We start from the raw sequence: 20,913 nt of genomic DNA, 5'->3' as shown, positions 1-20,913 counted from the left end.
AAGTAAAATAAAATAAAGTAAAATAAAATAAAGTAAAATAAAGTAAAGTAAAATAAAGTAAAGTAAAATAAAGTAAAGTAAAATAAAGTAAAGTAAAATAAAATAAAATAAAGTAAAATAAAATAAAGTAAAATAAAGTAAAGTAAAATAAAATAAAGTAACGTAAAGTAAAATAAAGTAAAGTAAAAAGTAAAATAAAGTAAAAGTAAAAGTAAAGTAAAATAAAATAAAATAAAATAAAATAAAATAAAATAAAATAAAATAAAATAAAAATAAAAAGCACTAGAGAAAATCAGTGTGGTGGTAGCTGGATACAGGCCCAGGGCCCAGTTTCCACCACTTGCTATGACCTGTTTGTTTGTTTTAGCCCTTTCGTGGGTGTGGGCACTTGATTGGTGGCATCGTTCAATGCCCTGCTGCTGAGGGAAAGAACGAACTCAATGCCAGGGCCAAGCTACCTTTGTAGGTCGGGTGCCGCGTCTTTTTAGTGAGTGCAGGCGACGTGTCGGCAGGCACCGCTGCTGTGCAGCTGGGGGCTTCGGAAAGGTAGTCCCCTGCCGTCTCGCCGTCTGAGACCACAGGCTGACTTAGCTCATCCACCAAGTAGTCTTCGTCATCTTCGAGAATGTCCCCTTGGGGAAGGAAACGTCACAGCACACAATTAGGGTGACTGGCACAGTCTCTCGGCAGTGGGTCTGTTTCAACATCCGGGCTTGTGGCTCAGCATCAGGACGCCCGCCCCAGGCCCGGGTCAGCAGGTACGGGACCCCGATTCCATTCACACCGGGACACGGGACCGAGGCCACGGCGCTGACAGCCTCAAAGCCACTGTTTTCAGTGTAATTCGGGATGGCCGCGGGTCTCAGCTACCAGTTCCCACATCACCCCTAGACACGCACACTGCCCAGCTTGCCACGTGGGCGAGCACGCTTGCACTTCAAGGACCCTCGGTAACCTTTACGGACAGGGGGTTAGAAGGGGGTCTTGAAAATCTCATGCTGGCTGCCGGAACGTCTGGCCTGCCCGCCTCGCCACAGTCACCAAAGAAGTCTTGTAGGGACTATACTCACCCTCTGACTCATAGTCCAAGCTTGTGAAGTCAAAGTTCTCCTCCAGCAAACAGGAATTGGCGGTTGGAGACACGGAGGCCATGCTATCCCGCTTTCGGATGATCTCCTCCTGCCAGCCCTTCAGCCAGTCCTTGGTCTTTGGTCTGATCTTCACTGCTCTGCCCTTCACCTGTGAGGACAGGGCGACCAGCCGAGAGTGAACGGAGATGTCAGAACTCTCTTTCCTTTCAAACTTTTCCTTGCTCAAACTCGGGCATCAGGAGCAGGCCGACCTTCCTGTTTTACCAAGAAAAATCAAGGGTCTAGACCTCAGGGAAGATCAGCACAGCTCACATATGGTCTAAATAAAAGTGGAATTATCATCTTTGGCTTTTCATTCCATGTGAACGTCAAACCAGGATATTACCAAAATGGAAACCACCTGTACACGGCATATTCCGAAATACGTGGAGAGAAGGATTGCAATGCTCTCCCACGTGCAGGTGTGAGCCAAGACAGACCCGGTGACTCAGCGGGATCTGTCCTCGAGAACTTGCTCTTTCTCCCCAATTCTGCAAGTGGCCAGGGATGGACATCAGATCCCTCACCAGAAATAGATACTGGAAGGAAGAGTACTAGCTCATGCAGCGCCCACATCTAGAGACACGGTGAGGAGATGCCATGGCCACGCAAAAGCACAAGAAAACCCTGGGGAGTAAGCAGCCCCCGCGGCACAGCTGACCACGCACGACTCACCTTTATACCGTCCACGTCCAGGACGCTGAGAGCTGAGTGACTGTCTGCAAAAGTCACCAGCATCTGCCCTTGGTTGACCCTGGAATAAATGAGTTGAGCCAAGTCAATGCCAAGTGCAACGCGGCGGCTCGACGGGGCTGGCATGTACGTGACGTGCACGTGGGACCCCGTGCCAGCCAGGGTAGTACTTACCGGACAAGAACAATGGTCCCATAATTGCCCAATGTCTGCATGAGTTCTGTGCGCACATCCTCAGGAAACTCGTTTTTCTCTTCTACGGTTGGTGACTGAAGGTTGACTATGACGGTAGCATCCAGGGGGCCCTGGAAAGAGGACACTTCCTGGAACACCCTTTCCCGAGCACCCACATCGACTTCTTGCACTTCCACCTCCACGATCGCCAGGACGGGTCTGCGTTAGACGTGAAGGGAAGATAGGTACCGGTTAGCGAGCTGAGCAGCTCCCGTCCCCACAGCTCCACTGTCAACAGGGAACATCGACACCCCGTGAGTGTGGCCCCAGCACAGCACTGTGCTGTCCTAGGGTTTCAGACTCTATCTCTGCCCAATCCTAGCGTTGTCTTGGCATTTTTACCTGTGGGCGATTTAGAGAAAACAGCACCAGCCACTAGCAAAGATTTTTTACATGGTTTTCACCAATACTGCCGAGGACGGTGGGAGGTGAGAATTCTCCCTTTGCTAGGGATTCAAGCTTTTTGGAGGGCGACTTGGCAACTGATGTGAAGAATCTCAAAAATGTTCATCTCTTTTGACCTACTAATTTCAATTCTAGGACTCTGTTCTAAGAAAATGACCAGGGATTCAGACAAAGATTTATATACAAGGTTGATCATGACTGTTGATGGGAGGGAAAAGGAAAAGGGGAAATAATCTAACTGTTCCGTGACGGCGAAACAGGTTATGGTGCAGCCGTATGATAATATCTTATACAACTAGTAAGAATGATGTTGGAGAAGTCTAGTGGACACACACAAGAAAACAGATTGGCAGGAAATAATGTAATTGTTATTATTAATCTTTTTGAAAAATTAGGGTTTTTTAAAGATTTATTTTTAATGTTTATTTTTGAGAGAAAGAGAGCGTGAGCAGGGGAGGGGCAGAGAGAGAGGGAGACACAGAATCCAAAGAAGGCTCCAGGCTCTGAGCTGTCAGTGCAGAGCCTGACATGGGGCTCGAACTCACAGACTGTGAGATCATGACCAGAGCCGAAGTCGGATGCTTAACCGACGGAGCCACCCAGGTGCCCCAAAGCAACTGTTATTGTAATTGTGATGGAGGATGGGTTTACTCTCTTCACAAAAATGTAGAAAATCCTCTGGTATGAAGATCATGCAACCTTATTGAAGACATTTATAATATGGCATCGACTCATGGTTCGTGAGTTTGAGCCTTGAGTCTGGCTCTGGGCTGACAGTGTGGAGCCTGTCTGGGATCCTCTCTCTCCCCTTTCTCACTGCCCCTCCCCTGCTGGCATGCACGCATGCACACTCTCTCTCAAAATAAACTTTACTAAAAAAATATATATATATAATACAGCATCGAGAGGAAACAAAACATAAGACAAAATCGTAGATCATATGGTGGTGACCTTTAAAACCAGGGAACACTGCAAAAGTGACATATAATCAGTATGATCCCCGAGATTTACAGCACCATTGTTAGACTTTTTTTTTTTTTGCTTTTGGAACAAAAAAGAAGACTGAGAAGAATCTGACGCAGGAATATGCACAAAGTGAGTGTTTTCTAAAAGTGGGTGGCTCAGGCAGTTAAGTATCCGACTCTCGATTTCGGCTCAAGTCATGATCCCGCCACCATGAGATGGAACCCCGCGTCGGGCTCCGCACTGACAGCGTGGAGGCTGCTTGGGATTCCCTCCCTCTGCCCCTCTCCTGCTCTCTCCTTCCTCTCCCAAAATAAATACAACTTCAAACAAACAAACAGGCAGAGGACCTCTTCAGAGAAGCTGCATGAACAGTAAGCGAAGCATCACTGAGGAAAGCAGGTGCCGGTACAGTGTGGGCAGCACCCAGTGATAATGTGAAGGGGCTGCTGACAGGAGGACGCCTGCAGGAATCTGTAGAGAACGCTGCTGGCGGGAAAAGGCCAGTCTCCCTGTTCTGATTCCATCTATGTAACCTACTTGGAATAACAAAATTATGGAAAGGGAGGAAAAAGGGCAGCGGTGGACAGGGGCCAAGCAGGGGAGACAAGCGCGTCTGTAAAAAGGCGCCATGAGGCATCCCTGTGGTGATGGAGACATTCTGTATCTGGACCGTGTCAGTGTCACCATCCTGGTCATGACACCGTGCTCCAGAGCGACAGTATCTTCTCACCGCGGGCACTGGGAGGAGGGTACATGGGGTCTCTGTATTATTCCTTACAGAGGAATTATAATCTATAGTTACCTCAAAATAAAAGGTTTATTTTTTTAATTACATTTTTCCTAATATTCTTTTCAACGTTTATTATTTCGAGAGAGAGTGCGAGTGAGTGCACGAGTTGGGGGGAACGGGCAGAGAGAGAGGGAGAGAGAGAATCCCAAGCAGACTCCACACTGTCAGTGCAGAGCCTGACCCTGGGGCTGGATCTCACAATGGCGAGATCATGAGCTGAGCTAAAATCAAAGTTGGACACTTAACCAACTGAGCCACCCAGGTGCCCTCAAGCGAAAAAGTTTAATTAAAAAATATTAATGTAATAAGTTAGAAAGCAAAATGGTAAGTCTGCCTAACATAATCCCAATGTTCTTATACGCATTTAAATACTTAAAAGCACGTCTACACGTGAACATACACCCCACACAGGTGAACATTTTGGTGTAAAATCTTCTAACATGCCTGGAAAACGCAGCCAACACATGACAAACCACTGCAGACACAGAACTATGGAGGCTTTGCTTGTTTATGTAGGTTTCCCCCTAACTGTCAATAAGGGAGAGGCTCTGCTCTTATAATTAGAAAAATCAATAAAAGCCTAAGACGCATCTGAAACCATTATGTCCAGATCTGTACCTCCCAGCATCCCGGCTGAGTGGAGGCTACTCCATCCTTGTGGTTGCTCAGGCCAAACCCTGGGGTCCTCCTCAAATCGTCCCCCATGCGCATACATGCCACCCAACTCCGTGGGTGCCACTTTCAAATCCATCTAGAACCCAAACACATCTTGCCACGGGGACCCATGACCACCTGGTCCAAGACTGGCACTGTTTCTTCCCCTGCTTGCTGCATTAGCTTCTTCCCTGGCCCCACTGGACTCTCTTCAGCTGATCCCGTCAACACCTCGTCAGATGACTCCACTCCTCAGCTCGAGTAAAACCCAACGTCTTTTTGCGGCCCGTGGGGTTCCACGTGGTCTACGTTTCTTGCCCATCTCCTAGGACCTCCTCCACTCTTTCTACGCCACCTCTATTCTCTGGATTCCTGAACGTTCGCTGCCTTGCTCCTCACCCTGGAATGCTCTCCCCCCGACACCCCCATGGCTCACACTCTCACGTCTTTCAGGCCTTGGCTCCATGGTCGTCATATCTGAAAGGCCTTCCCTGAACACTGGGTTTAAAAGAGCACCAACCCCTTGTCTGACTCTTGCCATTACTATTTTTCCTTTCACAGCACTTACACTTGTTTACCAGCTGTCTGTCCTCACTAGACAATTCCATGAGAACGTGGTCTTGTCTGTTTTGTTCACGGCTAATCCTCAGTGCCAGGAACAGGGCCTAGCATACAGGGCCCTGCTCAGCAAATATAGTTCAATGAACTGCTTCTAAAGACACTCACTGAACTAGCACACCTGGAAGTCCCATATCTGGAGATTTCCCGGGGCTCATTTCTGGGCACGTATTTGCAACCACAGGTTTCTCGAGAATTTAGAATAACTAAAGATTTAGACTTAACGGCTGACTGACTTCACCAGCAACTCTGTCTCCTAATTTCCTTCCTTGTGGAAGCCGAAACTGACAGGCAAGTTTGGTAGCAGCTGTGGGACGATCAAACCCTTCCTATTCACACCCTCAAATGCCATCCTCTGTCTCTTTACAGACGTTCTAGGAGACTGGTCTCGGGGCACACCGAGCTGACCGACCCGGCTGCTGTGTTCCACCCTTAATGGCCAAACCAAGTGCTCAGAGCATTTAAGAACTCAGAATCCAACACTTAGAAACCCTACGGCATGGGGCGCCTGGGTGGTTCAGTCTGTCGAGCATCCGACTCCGGCTCAGGTTGGGATCTCACAGTTCGTGGGTTCGAGTCCCGCATCGGGTTCTGCGCTCTCAGCACAAAGCCTGCTTTGAATCTTCTGTCTCCCCCTCTCTCTGCCCCTCCCCAGCTTGTGCTCTCTCAGAAATAAACGGACATTAAAAAAAAAAATTAAAAAAAAAAAACCCAGCCCTAAGGCCATTTGTAATGATATTAGGAAAAACACGTCCCCAGTAGGTGAATGGGTAACTTCCACGGATATATTTAGTGGAACACTGGACGGCAATTACAAGTGAATGAGCCAGATCTGCAACAGCAACCTGACTGTATCTCAAAGACATTAAGTGACCAAAAAAGCAAGTTGCACAATGACATCATTTATGGGAATTTAAACGACAAAGTACCATAGGCTGCATCTTTGAAATTTTCATAAATGACATCAGTTGTGATGTGAGCAACGACAAAATACTAATAACAGTGATTAATTCTTGATGGTGGGTACACAGCTATCTGTCACACTCTTCTTTGTTGTTTACGGAATTCCACATGCCTGCACACCCGCATTCTGAAGGGGACAGCACACCCGTTGTCCGCGGGGAGCAGCGGACGCTGCTTTTGCCAGCACAAAAGTCCCTGCGGCCTCCAGGACCGTACCTGTGATCGGATGCTTGCAGTTCCGCTCGGCCGTAATACTTGAGGGCTCCAGGAGACCAGGAATGTCTGACCGTGCTGTCCGCGTCTATGTCGCTGTCTAGCAGGTTGAGATCTCCGGCTACTCACAGGGATTACGATCAAGAGACCCACACACAACACACAATTGTATCAACATACGGAAAAGCCGACTGAGAAGCCTGGGCCACGGGGGTCTATGTCACAGACCACCCTGTCTCAGACTCGTTCCTTCTAACCCACTGGGCCGGAAACCATGCCAAGGAGGCTCTGGGGTCTGGGGCAGGTAATCCACGTAGGTCATCCAGTGCTGCCTACTTCCTCCCCAGTGGACACACTCAGTGGGAATGCGGGTGGTGGCTGTGGGCTTTCCACCCCAGAGGCCACAGGAACACAGGGCGTCTGCAGCCCTTCGTACAGTAGGAGAAGCAGAGACTAAGACCATGACGGGGTCCCTGCCTCTCAGTACCCTGGGGAGGTCACAGATACCCACAGAGCGATCTGAACAGTGTGATTTCCTGGCTTTGAAATCTCTGCATCCATCTTGCCAGAAACGCCGAGCTGTTTTAGGTATAGGTGTTCTAAATGAGCCGCCCTTCCCAGCTGGCCATTGCTAATAGTTCTAAACATACTGGAAAACTAATTGAGGAAAAAACCCTCCTTCCCTGTGTCGGGCTCATGTCCTATTTGGAATTGGAGCTTTAAGCAGGTAAGAGTTTGGTTGAACAAAAGGGGCCGGATGTACTGCATGTTGTGGGTGAGGGCACAGACACCGGACACTGACTTCTCTCCTGTTCGTCCCCCCAGGACAGAAGGCAGACGGGGTGGTGTGTGGGGACAGCCGTGATGCAGGGATGGGGAGAGCCAAAGGGGAGCTCCCCAAAGCACAACTTCCAAAGCTTAGGGGCCAACAACTGGAATGAATCTCCTGTAGCTTCGGGTTACCAAGAAAGTTGCTGTTTATAGCAAAGAACGCTGTGCTGCATCACTGTGACTGACTTGCCCTCTGTGGTCATCGACCATTCCCCCTCTACCAGCTCTGAAGGTGCACACGTCCCACGCACCTGTTCTGTCAAAAGGGTGCCTCTTCCTCCACCACAGGACCCTGTCTGTCCAGGCAGGGGTGCGGCATTTGTCACTTGTGTCGTAGGCGGCCGAGCCAACGTCATACTTGTAAGTAGGTCCAAAATTAATGGTGCCTTCATGAAAGTCTTTAAAAATCTATTGGGAGAAAAGACCAAGACCACCTTCGTTCTCCTAGATTCTGTGTGTCGTATGTAAAAACAAAAAAAATAAAAAAGCACATACCAAAGGGCTCTCTTCCTTAAAAGACCCAGGATCTACACTGTATTTGCAAATATGTTTCCAACCGAAACGTATGGGTGCTATTTAATTAGCAATACAGTGATGATTACTCATTGTACTGACTTACACACCACACAGGATCTCCCACCCACCTCAAGTACCCGATGTACCACTGTCCGCTTGCCAGTTCCCGGGGAGACCGCGGAAGGCAGGCAGCGAGGCTCACAGGTGCCCCATCCGCACAGTCCCAGACCTAGTACGATGCCTGGCCATTGCTATCAAGGTCTTCATCGATATTTGCTAACTAAATGAACCGGGTCAATAGAAGCACAGAACTGAGACTGAACTCTCTTTCGGTTTAGCTCCGGATCCAGCCGCAGCGCCGTGAGAAGACCCTAGAACGGCCTGTACTAATTCGCTCAGTGCATCTGTGGAAGGGTGTGGACAACACTGGTAGGAGGCAGAGAGAAGAAACTGTTGCAGAGATGTATGGCGTGGTTACTTTTCCATCTGGCCTCCCTTAGCAATCCACAGCCCTGGCAGGGTTGAGTGGGGAGTGCACAGAAAGCGTCAAAAAATGCCTGTCTCTTGCCGCAAGAGACACCTGAATCCCTCTCACCACACATTTTACCAGCTGCGTTTTCAAAACGTAAATGGAATATGGCTGTGCACCTGCCCTCTCGGCCCAGCCTGCCACAAAGCTACCAGATACCAACATGAGCAAACAGTCTGCATTGGAGAAGGTCAGCTGGGTCATCGGGAAGTCGGCCAGTGCGACCTGGAAGAACTGAGGACAGATCCTATACCTGAATCTTTCCTATCGTGTCATTGCCTGAGGAGTCACTAAAAAACTGCACACGGGTCATTTGGGGGGACAAACATGAGCTCTGTAGTTTGACAATCTTGGACTGCATCATGGCTCTGTGTACTGACCGTGTGACCTTGGACTCATTTGACCTTGGCCTCAGTTTTCTTGTCTATAAAATGGGTATAATAACCTAATTTATAGGACGGTCTTGAGGATTACCCACACAAATTGGTATATAAAGTATATTAAATACAGTTATAATTTGTTAGCGTGTTCACCAATGAGAAACAGAACTATCATCAAAATAAAGCGCTTTGAGCATCTGTCGGTGGGTCCTACAAGGCTGGCGTGGGGTACGAGCTGGGTGGGCTTGTCTACATCAGCATTCTCCGTCCCCACCCAGCACTGTGCTTGCTGCTGACACGGGGCCCTTCGAAGCCGTTCTGATTCCCGCCGAGCGCGACCACTTACTCCCTGGGGGGACACGGAGGACTGAGGGCTCAGTTTGTGTGAAGGACGAGGGACAGCAAGCCCACCTCTAACCGCAGAGCACGGGCTCTGGTGTCGGAGGAGGGGCTTCCGCCACCACTGCTCCTGTGGCTGGCCTGTGTGCCCGCCAGTCTCCCGCAGGGGGGCAGCTGCTCCCGCCCCGAGCGGACACACAGACCCTGAGCACAGCCCATTGGAGGAGGACCAGGCAGTGGGTGTGAACGGACGCTCATGTTTAACTTCACACGCCACACATCTTAGCATCAGAATCACTGTTAAATCCACTCATGGAGCTTAATTTACCGCACGCCGGTGTAGACACTTAGATGCTACTCCATAGTAAAATATGCTAAGGCATATTTTAAGAGCACAACTTACTTTTCCGCTTGATTTCTGCAGCTGGAGCTGATCAAATTCCAGAAGTTTCTTCCAGTCTTGGCGTTTGACAAAATAGAAGACCTCTTCGTAAGTGAGATCGATGCGGTAGTTGAAATCGCCGCACCAAAACACGTAATCGTGAGAGAAGATGTTTCTTCCCTGTCGTAAACAAAATCACAGTCATCCTGGCCCATCTTGCAAAGAAGGTGGGCGACGGGAGAAAAATTCACCATGCAGATAATACGCAGATGCGCTGTTTCTTAAAATGTTACTTAAAAAAAATGTCTCGTACTAGAGCATCTCGTCTTTCATTAATCCCATACACTTACTGAGGGGCTTTTGCGTAGCTTATTTTATTTTTTTTTAGTTTATTTATTTATTTTGAGAGAGTGAGCAAGAACGAACACAGGGGAGGGGCAGAGCTCGAGGGAGAGAATCCCAAGCAGGATCCTGCCTGTCAGCCCAGAGCCCAACTCAGGGCTCAACCTGATGAACTGTGAGATCGTGACCTGAGCTGATATCAAGAGACTGAGCCACCCAGGCGCCCCTACGTGGCTTACTTTGCTTAAAATGAGGATGTTTTTGAGCGGTTTGAAGAAAGCTCAGCTCTAACTGGGGAAGCATAACTTCGTCCTTCGCTGCGCCCACCCCAGCTCCGTGACTGGCTGTGCTCCTGCTTTCGTTACGTCTACACACCCGAAGAAGAGCGGCCCCAACCATTCAGAGTTAGGAGGATCAGGCATAAGAAAATAAGTGAAAGTGCTCAGAATGTGCAACTTTGTAAAACGTCATGGATTTTGTCCATTTTCATCCTGTGACCCTCTGTTCCATTCTCAGCCCCCGCCCCCCGCGCCCCCCGCCTCCCCCCGGGCCCGTCCCGGTCCAGCCCACCCTGAGCCCGGGGTCCACCAGCACATCTCTGGAGAGCACTGATCCTCGTCCTCTCTCCCTGCCGTGAGTCACCAAAGACAATGACGGTGGCCACTATGCATCGCCCCTAGCACCCATCCATAAGCACTGGGCTATGTCCTGGGGCCCACTGCCCTCACGGCAACCCTGGGCAGCACGCACTATGGGCTCTCTTTTAGATTAAAAAAGAAAGTTCAAAAAGCTTGAAGTTACACCACTAATGCACAATAAATGCAACATTTGAACTCACATCTGCCTAACTCCAGAATCTGTTTCTGCTATACCCCCGCTCCCTGCAAACCACGACAGTAATCTGGGCGGAGAATTACAACGATCACAACCAAATAAATGTGTAGAGCGCTGCCGTCCAACGGAACTTCGGCAGTGATGGACATGTTCTCCATCTGTGCCGTCCAGAACGGGAGCAGCTGGCCACAGGCAGCCAGTCACAAGCAGCCAGTGAGTGGCCATCAAGAAATGTGGCCAGTGTAACCAAGGGATTTTTGTTTTATTTAATTTTAATTAATTTAAATTAAAATACTTGCTTGTGGCTAGAGCCTAGTCCGCCGGGCAGCACAGGTGTAGAGCATTAACTGATCAGCATCCGCAATTTTCTGTTGTTGAAAAAAAAGGCTCGTTTTGAGCCCTTTGAATACTTTGAATATGTCTAAAGTTTACTATTTCAAAACAGCACTTTAAGTGAGAAGGGTTGGACTATTTTTTTTAATGTTTATTTTTGAGAGAGAGAGACAGAGAGAGACAGACCATGAGCAGGGGAGGAGCAGAGAGAGAGGGAGACAGACTCCGAAGCAGGCTCCAGGCTCTGAGCTGTCAGCACAGAGCCTGATGCGGGGCTCCAACTCATGGAGTATGTGATCACAACCTGAGCTGAAGTCAGATGCGTAACTGACTGAGCCACCCAGGCGCCCCTGGTTGGACTTTTTTTTTTTTTTTTTTTAAACGAAGAGACACACAGAGAAAACACGCATAATGTCCTACGTAAATTAGAAGACTACAAGTTGTAAATTTCCCAGCTCTGTTTCTTTTTTGGTCCAAGAAACAAAAACTACAGCAAAGACTACAGCACTCGCTGATGAAAATAAAAGAGTTTTTGCTTTGAGAGCCTATGCAGCCCAGTAAACAGGATGTCAGTTTTATGGGATCTATTTGGTCTCACACTCTGGAGCTCTGTGACCCAGCCAACGGTGTCACAGACACTGGCAGAACATGTGGTGAAAAGAGTTGGCCTCCCCTCACTGCTGGGAAACCGGTGGTTTGCACCAGGCTGAAGGTGTGCAGGCAGTCATGTTTATACAGGAAAGAGAACATTCAAATCTGAATTTGAAAAGAAGATCCGCTGGCTTTGGGATGGAAACGCCTGCCACCACCAGAGGGCAGCATGGCGCATATTATCCGCAACCTGGAGACCAGGTGGAAGGATCCAGGGCTCCTTAGTCAGGAATGCACAGATTCAAAAACCGGGCGTTTGGGGCACCTGGGTGGCTCAGTGGGTTGGGCGTCCGACTTGATTTTGGCTCAGGTCATGATCTCACAGTCTGTGGGATCAAGCCCCGCATGGGGCTCTGCGCTCACCTCACAGGCCCTGCTTGGGATTCTCTCACTCTCTCTCTGCCCCTTTCCTGCTCTCACACAGTGTCTCTCTCTCTCAAAATAAATAAATAAACATTTTTTAAAAATTAAAAGTAAAAGAACGGGCGTTCTTAGCTGCAACAGAATACATATGTGAAGACCACAGATCTAAAGAAAACCAAGTCGCACACTGTCTGCATTCAGTTGTTCTCCACCAACTTGGACAGAGCACGGACCACAAGTGAGAAAATCGGAAAACACACAGGGATGCAACGAAAACGTATAAGTGCATAAGGACTTGACGTGGGGCGTAGAACACTCCAGACCCCCTGGGCTCACCTCTGTTGTGCCATCCCAGCTCATCTCCCCTCCCCCAGCGCTGAGCCCCCAAGGGCAGGGACCCTCCAGCAGTCGCACCTCCGATGCCCGGCCTACGCGGGCAGCTCAGAAAACCACGCGTGCTGCAGGGAGCCAGCACACGCATCCCTGTCACATTCCGGGCCACCGTCCACCCACGGCACGTTGCTCACCATCGGGAAACTGAGCTTCTGGGTGATCTCCCTGTAGTCGTCGTTCCTCTCCTTCACCTGGGCCTGCCCGGCCGTCAGGTGGCTGCACACGAAGCAGAGGCTGGTGCTGTGGAACTGGAAGCGGATGCCCACGGCACCCTTGTTCCCCGCCTTTCCTCCCATGCCCGTCTTCACCGTGTCAATCGCCACGTCTCTGGAACACAGAATGCACACGGGTGGCGGCTCCTTAGCGGTCAAGAAGGACAAGCGGAAACCCGCTTTGCTCCAGAGAAGAGCTGGGCGGCAGCCTGGGGCTTGTGGCTCAGAATCTGTTTAATCACATCTTCAGCGGCCAGGCCATGTGGTGCCCAGCGCGCCACACTCTCCTCTCCCTGCTGACGGCTGCCTCCTGGGAGGCCTGGAGGACCGTCTCCACAGCCCCAACTCTCAAGCGCCCTGCGCTCGCAGAACCACTCATGAAGCTGTCACTTCCATCCCCGCTTTCTGCTTCTATGCCTGCGAAGCAGCACCGGCTTCCCCACCCCCGGCCCACACCCGCAGCCTTCCGGCAAAGCACGGGTGCTGCAGTCAGGTAATCCACGCATGTTAAGAGACAGGAAACAGCCAGTTATTTGTGCCCGGCTGGGTAGGCGGTTTCCATGCAGACTCCAGCTCGCACTCGAATGCCAGCCTGCAATTCCTACGAGTGAGTGTGAGGGTCCACGGGACTGTAGACTGAGGCACACAGAGGTCTCCCCTGCTCCCTGGGACCAGCAGTCAGCAGACAAGGTGGCCAAGAAGCATAGGAGCTAAACGAGCTAAGGCTGAAGGAGAGGCTGGGGACCCTGGGCGGCATCTGGGAAATCTGGAGCTCCCCAGCACCGCCCTCTCTCGTGGTTCATCTCTAACCTCTACCCTGACCTTACCTTCACTGACTTTTACCCACTCACTTTGGACACTGCCCGACTGCCAGAATGAACACTCAGGGGACACGGACTTAAAGATTTTCTGAGCATCATAGAAGGGGATTATGGGCACAGAGCCCAGTCTTGCTCTCCAAGCCCTGCCACGGGCACGCCTCTCCTCTCCTCTAACTACACAGAGGTGTTCACCCAGGTAGCAGGAAAGGTTCAGCCCGGCAGGGGCGGTGAGAAAGACTGGAGGGAATGCTATGGACGTGGGCGAGACCCGGTAGCAATGGGAGGTTATGAGTCATCGAGGGAAAAGGTGAGTTCCTCCCAAACCTTACAATACACACGCATACATGTACACATGCATGCACACACACACCACACATGTATACATGCGTGCACACACATATACACACACACGCACACTCACACTTTCCTAAGAGGACACCCATTTCCTAAGTGTTCTCTTCCTGACATTTACAAAGCTGTCACTTTAGGGACATTGCAATGGGGTGACAGTGGGAGAGGCTTTCTGCCCACATGTCTTATTTAGAACTCTTTTAAAGAGCTGGCATTTCCCGATGGGTTACTCAGCTCTTGGTCAGAGGCTTCCTGTCTAAAACTTCAACAAAAAATCCCTTTCCTTGCACAAAACTGAGTTTGGGAGACAACAATCACTCTTTCTGAAAGAGCTCAGCTTCCTGACCTGGAAGGTTCCCACTGTGGCTTTTTAGTCACCAGACAATATTCTATTCAGCCCAGTTTTTCCTTGGGGGGGTTGCTACATTGATTTAGAATAATGGCAAGTCCCGAACCTGGTGCAGGAGGGGGGAGGGGGAGGAAGTCCGAACAAAACACCGAGACCAACAACCCCGTGTCCCCCAGACGTTAACTCAATGTTCTTACCTGATGAATGGGACATGGTATGGACGTACAAAGATATACAGACAGACGCCCACCAGCTGTGCCGAAGTCAAGAGAATGTACCTATGAGAGCGTGAGATGGCTTTCTGCAGCTGCTCACCCCACATCTTCCTGTTGGTGGTACTGGAAGAGAAAGAAACGCTCTACCGTCTGCTGGAGATGGGCCCTCCTACCCACAAACTCCTCCAGCCCTTAGTTTATTCTTTTTGTACAACTGGTGTCACACTGTCCCCACTCCCATGTTAGTTCCCTGCCTCAACTCCTGCCATGGACTATCTGTGTATTTCTGGTTGTACCATACACATCACAGCACACGTCTCACCCCACCCCCTCCACCTAAAACCCAATGCAGTACCTCGCTCATTAGAGCTGCACAGACCAGGTTTTATTATTTGTTCAGAAAAGTCCTTGAAATAAAACCAACAAAGAAAAGCTCCAGTTGACCTTACAGAAAACATTAATCCAGTGGTTTTCTTTCCTTTGCATCCGGTGGAGGGAACAGAAACACCGTCTCCCTGCACTTACCCTTCTCACCTACCCCAGGAAAGGTGAGTCAGCACCCTTCCAGCCTGGCCCTCAGCCCACACCTTCCAGGTGCCCACATGCCAGCTCACAGCATGCCTCAGCCTCCACACACGGCTGAGAATATACAGCAATACCACGCCGTCCTTCTATTTCCTTAATTTGCAAAGAAAGAGGAATCGGAGGTACACATCTGTGTGTGGAGAAGGAACGCAATCCCAAGTATCTACACATCCGGGGTCCCAGGTTAGCGGACGCCAAAGCAGGATGGCCCAGAACCCCGCTCCTAGCCAGGCCCCTGGCTCAGGAAAGCCTCGGGTGAGTTCCAGGGTGCCGCCTGCACCCCTCGTGCCTGGATGCTCACCTGGCATTGACGATATTCCCTGCGCTCAGTTCCACCATCTCTTCAAACCCCACGGCAAATATGTCAGCTGGGCTGTCATCATCTGGGGGGGCAAAGGCCGGAGGTGAACGACAATCAGACGCAACAAGGCAAACTTGCGGGTCAGCAAACTCGCGGGGCACCGCGTTTGCCTCTTTGAGCCCAGGTGTGCCCCGGGTCCGGGTGCACGCATCCCGATGACTCAGTGAAGCTTCGTGTGGAGCCCCACCTTCCCTCGCGTCCTGCTGTGCACGTGGCCTTTCCCTGTCTACATCCTGGGGCACGTTACTGACCCCTCCAGACCTCTGTTCCTTTCTTTGCAGAAGGGACAGTAACCACCGTCTCACAAGGAGTTGTGAAGCATCCATCAGATGGCACATATGAACTACCCACTCCACCTGGCAGGTAGTAAGGGCACCATCCTGTCGGTCTCCCTTCCTTCCCGGTGACCAACACGTGCATCAGGCCCAAAGGCACGTGGGGACGTCACTGTCTCACACTTGCCTGTGTCCCTCAGTACTTTTCACAGTGCTGGGCCCAGCCTTGCCGGTTATGACTGACTGATGTGGCCCTTCCTGCCCCAGGGGACTGTCATCTCGGTGGTCGGAGCACGGAAAACCCTGCCCAGCTCGAGGTGGTGACAGCTGAGGTCTGCTACCGAAATGCAGTCTACAGGGCACACAGCCAGCCAAGGTGCTGCTCATCCGTTCTCTCTGGGTCCCTGTTAACAGGGAAGCTGAGGCTTTAACACGACCCCTGCCACATCTCTCCAGTGCCCCCCTGCCACCTGCTGCCACTCGGCTCCTGAGCCATCATTTCAGGCTGTGGTTCAAAGCACTGCACAAAGGGACACCCTGTGCTCCCTGATGCCATCGGGAAAGGCCAGGCTGTCCACTTCTTTCCCTGTTGGCCTCACAGGGCAGCTTGGAAACTTCAAGCTTGACTGGCTTAGAGCTTCTCTTCTTTGTTTAAAGAAAAACTACCCAATTCCTCTGATCTGCGGGCGACAGTCACCACAGCCCCTCCTCCCTCCTGAACCCGGTGAGTTTTTCCGGTTAGGGGGCGCTGCTGAGCCTGCGTCCCAATAATATGCCCCGCAAAGTGACAACAGCTTGCTGTCCCCACCCACCCTGCCGGCTGGCAAACAAAGAGCCATTTTTCGAAAAGGGGGAGGGAAGTTCTCTCTAACGTCCGCAGCACATATGGGGCCTGCTCCGCTGGGCATTCTGAACGGTCCCCACCGACACAAGAATCCCAGGACCCCCGAACTGTGCGCTCCAGCTCTCCTGCACCTCGAGGCAGCAAGCGGGGTGCCGACCGTGCACGTGATGGTGGGGGGGTGGGGTGGGCTCCAGGCACCTCTCAGGGCCGCTGTGGAGAATGAGAGGCTCTTACACGTCCACAGAGAACCGGATCACGGATCTCTTGCAGAATCCAAGGAAGCCTGAAAGAGCCAGGCCTCCGCATAAATGCTGGCTGCAGAAAATCATTTATTCTCCCAACCCTGCAATTCTGAGGCCATCCAATACTCCCCTGCATGATGTAAGACACAAGGTGAGGCGCCCAACTTGGGATTATTGTACTCCTAAAAGGCACACAAATTCTTTTGCAACTGCTTAGAGCAGATATGCAGACACAGGTGGCTAGGAAGAAGGCTGTGACACACGTGCTTGGTCAGCAGCAACACGACCCGTGCGCCTGGCTCTGGCCCAACTTCCGACGGCAACGTGGCTCCAGGAGCCACGTGCTCCTCCTCACGACAAGAAGGTTCTAATGAGCGAGACCCACAACTGCGAAATCTCTGTATGTGAAGAGAGAGACTCCCCGCTTCGACAGCCCTTCCAAACGTGCGGAAAAGGGAAGGCGTCAAATAATTGGCCAGGTGTGTCCTAGAAAGTTAGACCACGGCACTTTCTAACCTTTCTCGGGAGTGGGAGCACCAAATACCAACTCTCAGGAGGCACCGGCTGCGGAAAAGGTCAAACCGAGGCCCTCGTGGTCGCGACAGCTGCACGCACTCACCCGGGGACCCTGCCAGGCCCGAGAGCTTGGGGGAGTCCAGCAGCCAGTCGGCCAGCTCTGCCGTCCCGAGGAGGTTGCTCCTGAACTGCTTTCCTCCGTTCACGTTCCAGGTCCCCATGGCGATTCGGATCCGTCTGAAATGTGTGAATTCCGACTGGCGCTCTGCCATGGCTCTCAGGATCCTGGGGGTCACTGTGAGGAGGCACGAAAGGGCACAGGTGTGTGCATTGCACAACCACACGTGTCCTCCAGAAACCTGGAAGGAGCTCCCTGTCGGGACAGACGGCCGCAGGTCCTACAGATACGGGCCAAGCGCGCTCCTCGAGAAGATGGTGAGGGGCTAAGGCCACCAGAGACACAGCACTTCCCTATGGCTTCTTTTAAAAGTTTGTTTTTGCATTTTGAGAGAGAGAAGCGGGGGCGGGGGGTGGAGCGCAGAGGGAGAGGGAGGGAGAGAGGAGCCCAAGCAGGCTCCACACTCAGTGTGGAGCCCGACGTGAGGCTTGACCTCACGAACCGTGACATCACGACCTGAGCTGAAACCAAGAGTCAGATGGTTAACCGGCTGAGCCACCCAGGCAGCCCTCCCCTATGGCATGAAAACACAAGATCAGACACTCCCTTCTCTATAACCTTTACTTAACCAGAGCCCCACAGGCTAGGGCATCAGACCACAGGAAATCTCAGCCTCAGCATTCCATCCACAAGCCAGTGGGGACATAAGCAAGGGGACACTGCAACCTGCCATACGTTGTTATTTTTTTAATGTTTATTGTTTGAGAGAGAGAGCACAGAGGAGGAGCAGAGAGAGAAGAGGACAGAGGATCTGAAGTGGGCTCTGTGCTGACAGCAGAGACCAATGTGAGGCTTGAACCCATGAACTGCGAGATTATGGCCTGAGCTGAAGTCGGATGCTCAACTGACTGAGCCACCCAGGTGCCCTGACCTACCAGGCACCCCAGCCTGCCATACTTTAAATGCATACGTGTTAAACTTGGAATGTCTTAGCCCATCTTTGCCTTTTCCACCTTCCAGCCCTCAAGCCTGAGATGTTTTGTTTACCTCGGCCTCAAACCCTTAAAAAAGCATTACTCTGAACCACATCCACCCTCTGGATATCCACAATAGATTCCATTTTTTAAACTAGTGACTTACAGCAAATTTAAGTCATACCTACCTATCTACTTAATAAGACTCTGTGCTACTCAGACCTTCTCTCAGCTTTGACTGAGCTTACCTTATTTCTAGGTCGATACAAATATCACCTTGGCTATTTAGAGTCAAGGGGGTGCCCCTATGGAATCGTGAAAGCAGCAAAGGGCTCTGAAACCATTTTAAACATGGGCAAATTAATTTTCCAAAAATTTCTAGAACAAAACAAACGTTTTTCTAAAGAAAAATGCTAGGTTCTCCCCTTCTTCTCCACTAGCTCCATAGCATTTACAGTGTCCAGGGAATAAGAGACCATTAAGATTTCTTCCAAGGGGGGCACCTGGGTGGCTCAGTCAGTTAAGCGTCTGACTCTTAATTTCAGCTGAGGTCATGATTTCATGGTTTGTGGGTTCGAGCCCTGCATCGGGCTCTATGATGGATAACAGTGCTGAGTCTGCTTGGGATTCTCTCTCCCCCCCTCTCTCTCTCTCTGTCCCTCCCCTGCTTGCACACTCTCTCTTTCAAAATAAATAAAATTTAAAAATTATTTTAAAAATTTCCTAAGAAACCTCTGGTTCATTCATTTGTGGAAGCTAAAAACCAACCAAAAAACCCTAAAAACCATGAACTGACAGACACAGAGAACAGACTGGGGATTGAGTGGGATGGGGGGGAGAAAGGTGAAGGGAGTCTAAAGTTCCAGTTATGAAATCAGTAAGCCCTGAGACATAATGCACAGCAGGGCCACCATAGTTCACACTGTGCTGCATGTTTCGCGGTTGCTAAGAGAATAGATCTTGAAGGGTCTCATCGCAAGAAAAAAATATTTTTTTGGTAACTGTGCGCAGTGATGGATATTAACTAGACTTACCGTGATCATTTCACCATGTATACAAATAGCAAATCCTTATGCTGTACACATGAAACATGATGCCATATGTCAACTGTAGTTCAACTAACAAATAGAAACCTCTAGCTGTTGATAGAAGCATGACGGAGTTGCCCCCGAGAGAAGGTGTCCTCATCCCTGGAGACAACTACTCCCTCTATCAGTTCTCCAGGGTCCCGGGGCCGTAACAAGCAGGAGGCCCCCCTCAATGGACACTCCCTGGGACAAATGATACCTGGCGATGGGACCAAGAATCCACTGGGGCTGAGAAAGGGTTTCTGGCAGGAGTTAGCACTCAAAGAAGCTGACACCTGTAGAATAGAACACGGACTCCTCCAGCATCTTCTCGATTTTTCCTTTCCTCTTGGCTCGGAAATATAGTCTAAACTAAGAAAGTACAGGAGTGGGCTCCCACTCAAGGCCGGAAAGAACGGGCTCCCAGGAAACACGGTGATAGCTGGTATCGCATTCATATTTTGTATATCCCTGTGCCTCAGTCATGCCAGGACCAGGTACCATTCAACTCGAGTCCATGCTTATAACCCAAAGCCCACCAGAATTATTTAAACTGTCCAATTCTAAGCTACTTACCCTCCTGCCTTTCCTGCAGAAATCCCAATAAAGAAACCCTCAATAAACCTCTGTATGGTATGCTCTCCATATCTAGGACCTGAGAGTATAATAACATTTTTTTAATCCGAGGTACAATTGGTATATAACATAAGTCTCAGGTGTAAAACATTACAATTCTACATCTGAATGCACCACACAGTGACCACCACCAAAAGTCTCATTACCAACCATCACCATACATTTGACCTCCTTCACCCATTCCCCTACCCCCACCCCCTCTGGTAACTACTGATATGTTCTCTGTTTCTGTAAGTTTGTGTTTTTTATTTTAGATTCCACGTGAGTGAAATCACATGGTATCTGTCCTTCCCCATCTGGCTTATCTCACTTAGCATAATATCTTCAAGGTCCATCCATGTTGTTGCAAATGGCAAGCTTTCATTCCTTTCTGTGGCCAAGTAGTATTCCAGTGTGTGTGTGTGTGTGTGTGTGTGTGTGTGTGTGTGTGTGTGTGTGTGTACCACATCTACTTTATCCATCTATTGATGGATACTGGCTTGTTCCGTTATCTTGGTTATTGTAAATAATACTGCAATAAACATAGGGGTGCATATATCTTTTTGAATCAATGTTTTTACATTCTTAAGCTAAATCCCCAGAAGTGGAACAGCTGGATCACATGGTAGTTCAATTCTTAATTTTCTGAAGAATCTCCATACTGCTTTCTATAGTGGCTGCACTAATTTACATTACCACGAACAGCATACAAGGATTTCCTTATCTTTACAACCTCTCCAATACTTGCTGCCTTTTTGATAATAGTACAACCGGTGTGAGATTATACCTTATTTTGGTTTTGATTTGCA

General features: G+C 50.1%; 1 protein-coding gene across 5 annotated transcripts in view; it reads right to left on the bottom strand.

Moving 5' to 3' along the window:
- Nucleotides 1–20,913, bottom strand: part of SYNJ2 (synaptojanin 2) — a 106,565-nt gene that overhangs the window by 13,516 nt on the left and 72,136 nt on the right. For all 5 annotated transcript variants that reach the window (XM_078447514.2, XM_060617002.3, XM_060616999.3 and 2 more), the window contains 11 exons: nt 17,434–17,625; nt 15,394–15,475; nt 14,490–14,630; nt 12,694–12,886; nt 9,665–9,823; nt 7,749–7,905; nt 6,670–6,787; nt 1,998–2,216; nt 1,806–1,884; nt 1,071–1,239; nt 459–632 (listed from right to left, as the gene is read on the bottom strand). In XM_078447514.2, the coding sequence (XP_078303640.2) occupies nt 459–632; nt 1,071–1,239; nt 1,806–1,884; nt 1,998–2,216; nt 6,670–6,787; nt 7,749–7,905; nt 9,665–9,823; nt 12,694–12,886; nt 14,490–14,630; nt 15,394–15,475; nt 17,434–17,625 (1,683 nt within the window). The remainder of the gene's footprint in view (nt 1–458; nt 633–1,070; nt 1,240–1,805; nt 1,885–1,997; nt 2,217–6,669; nt 6,788–7,748; nt 7,906–9,664; nt 9,824–12,693; nt 12,887–14,489; nt 14,631–15,393; nt 15,476–17,433; nt 17,626–20,913) is intronic.

Source organism: Panthera onca, chromosome B2 (genome assembly GCF_046562875.1).
Source record: "Panthera onca isolate mPanOnc1 chromosome B2, mPanOnc1 haplotype 2, whole genome shotgun sequence".
Lineage (NCBI taxonomy): Eukaryota > Metazoa > Chordata > Mammalia > Carnivora > Felidae > Panthera > Panthera onca.
This window is presented reverse-complemented; position numbering and strand designations above follow the sequence as displayed.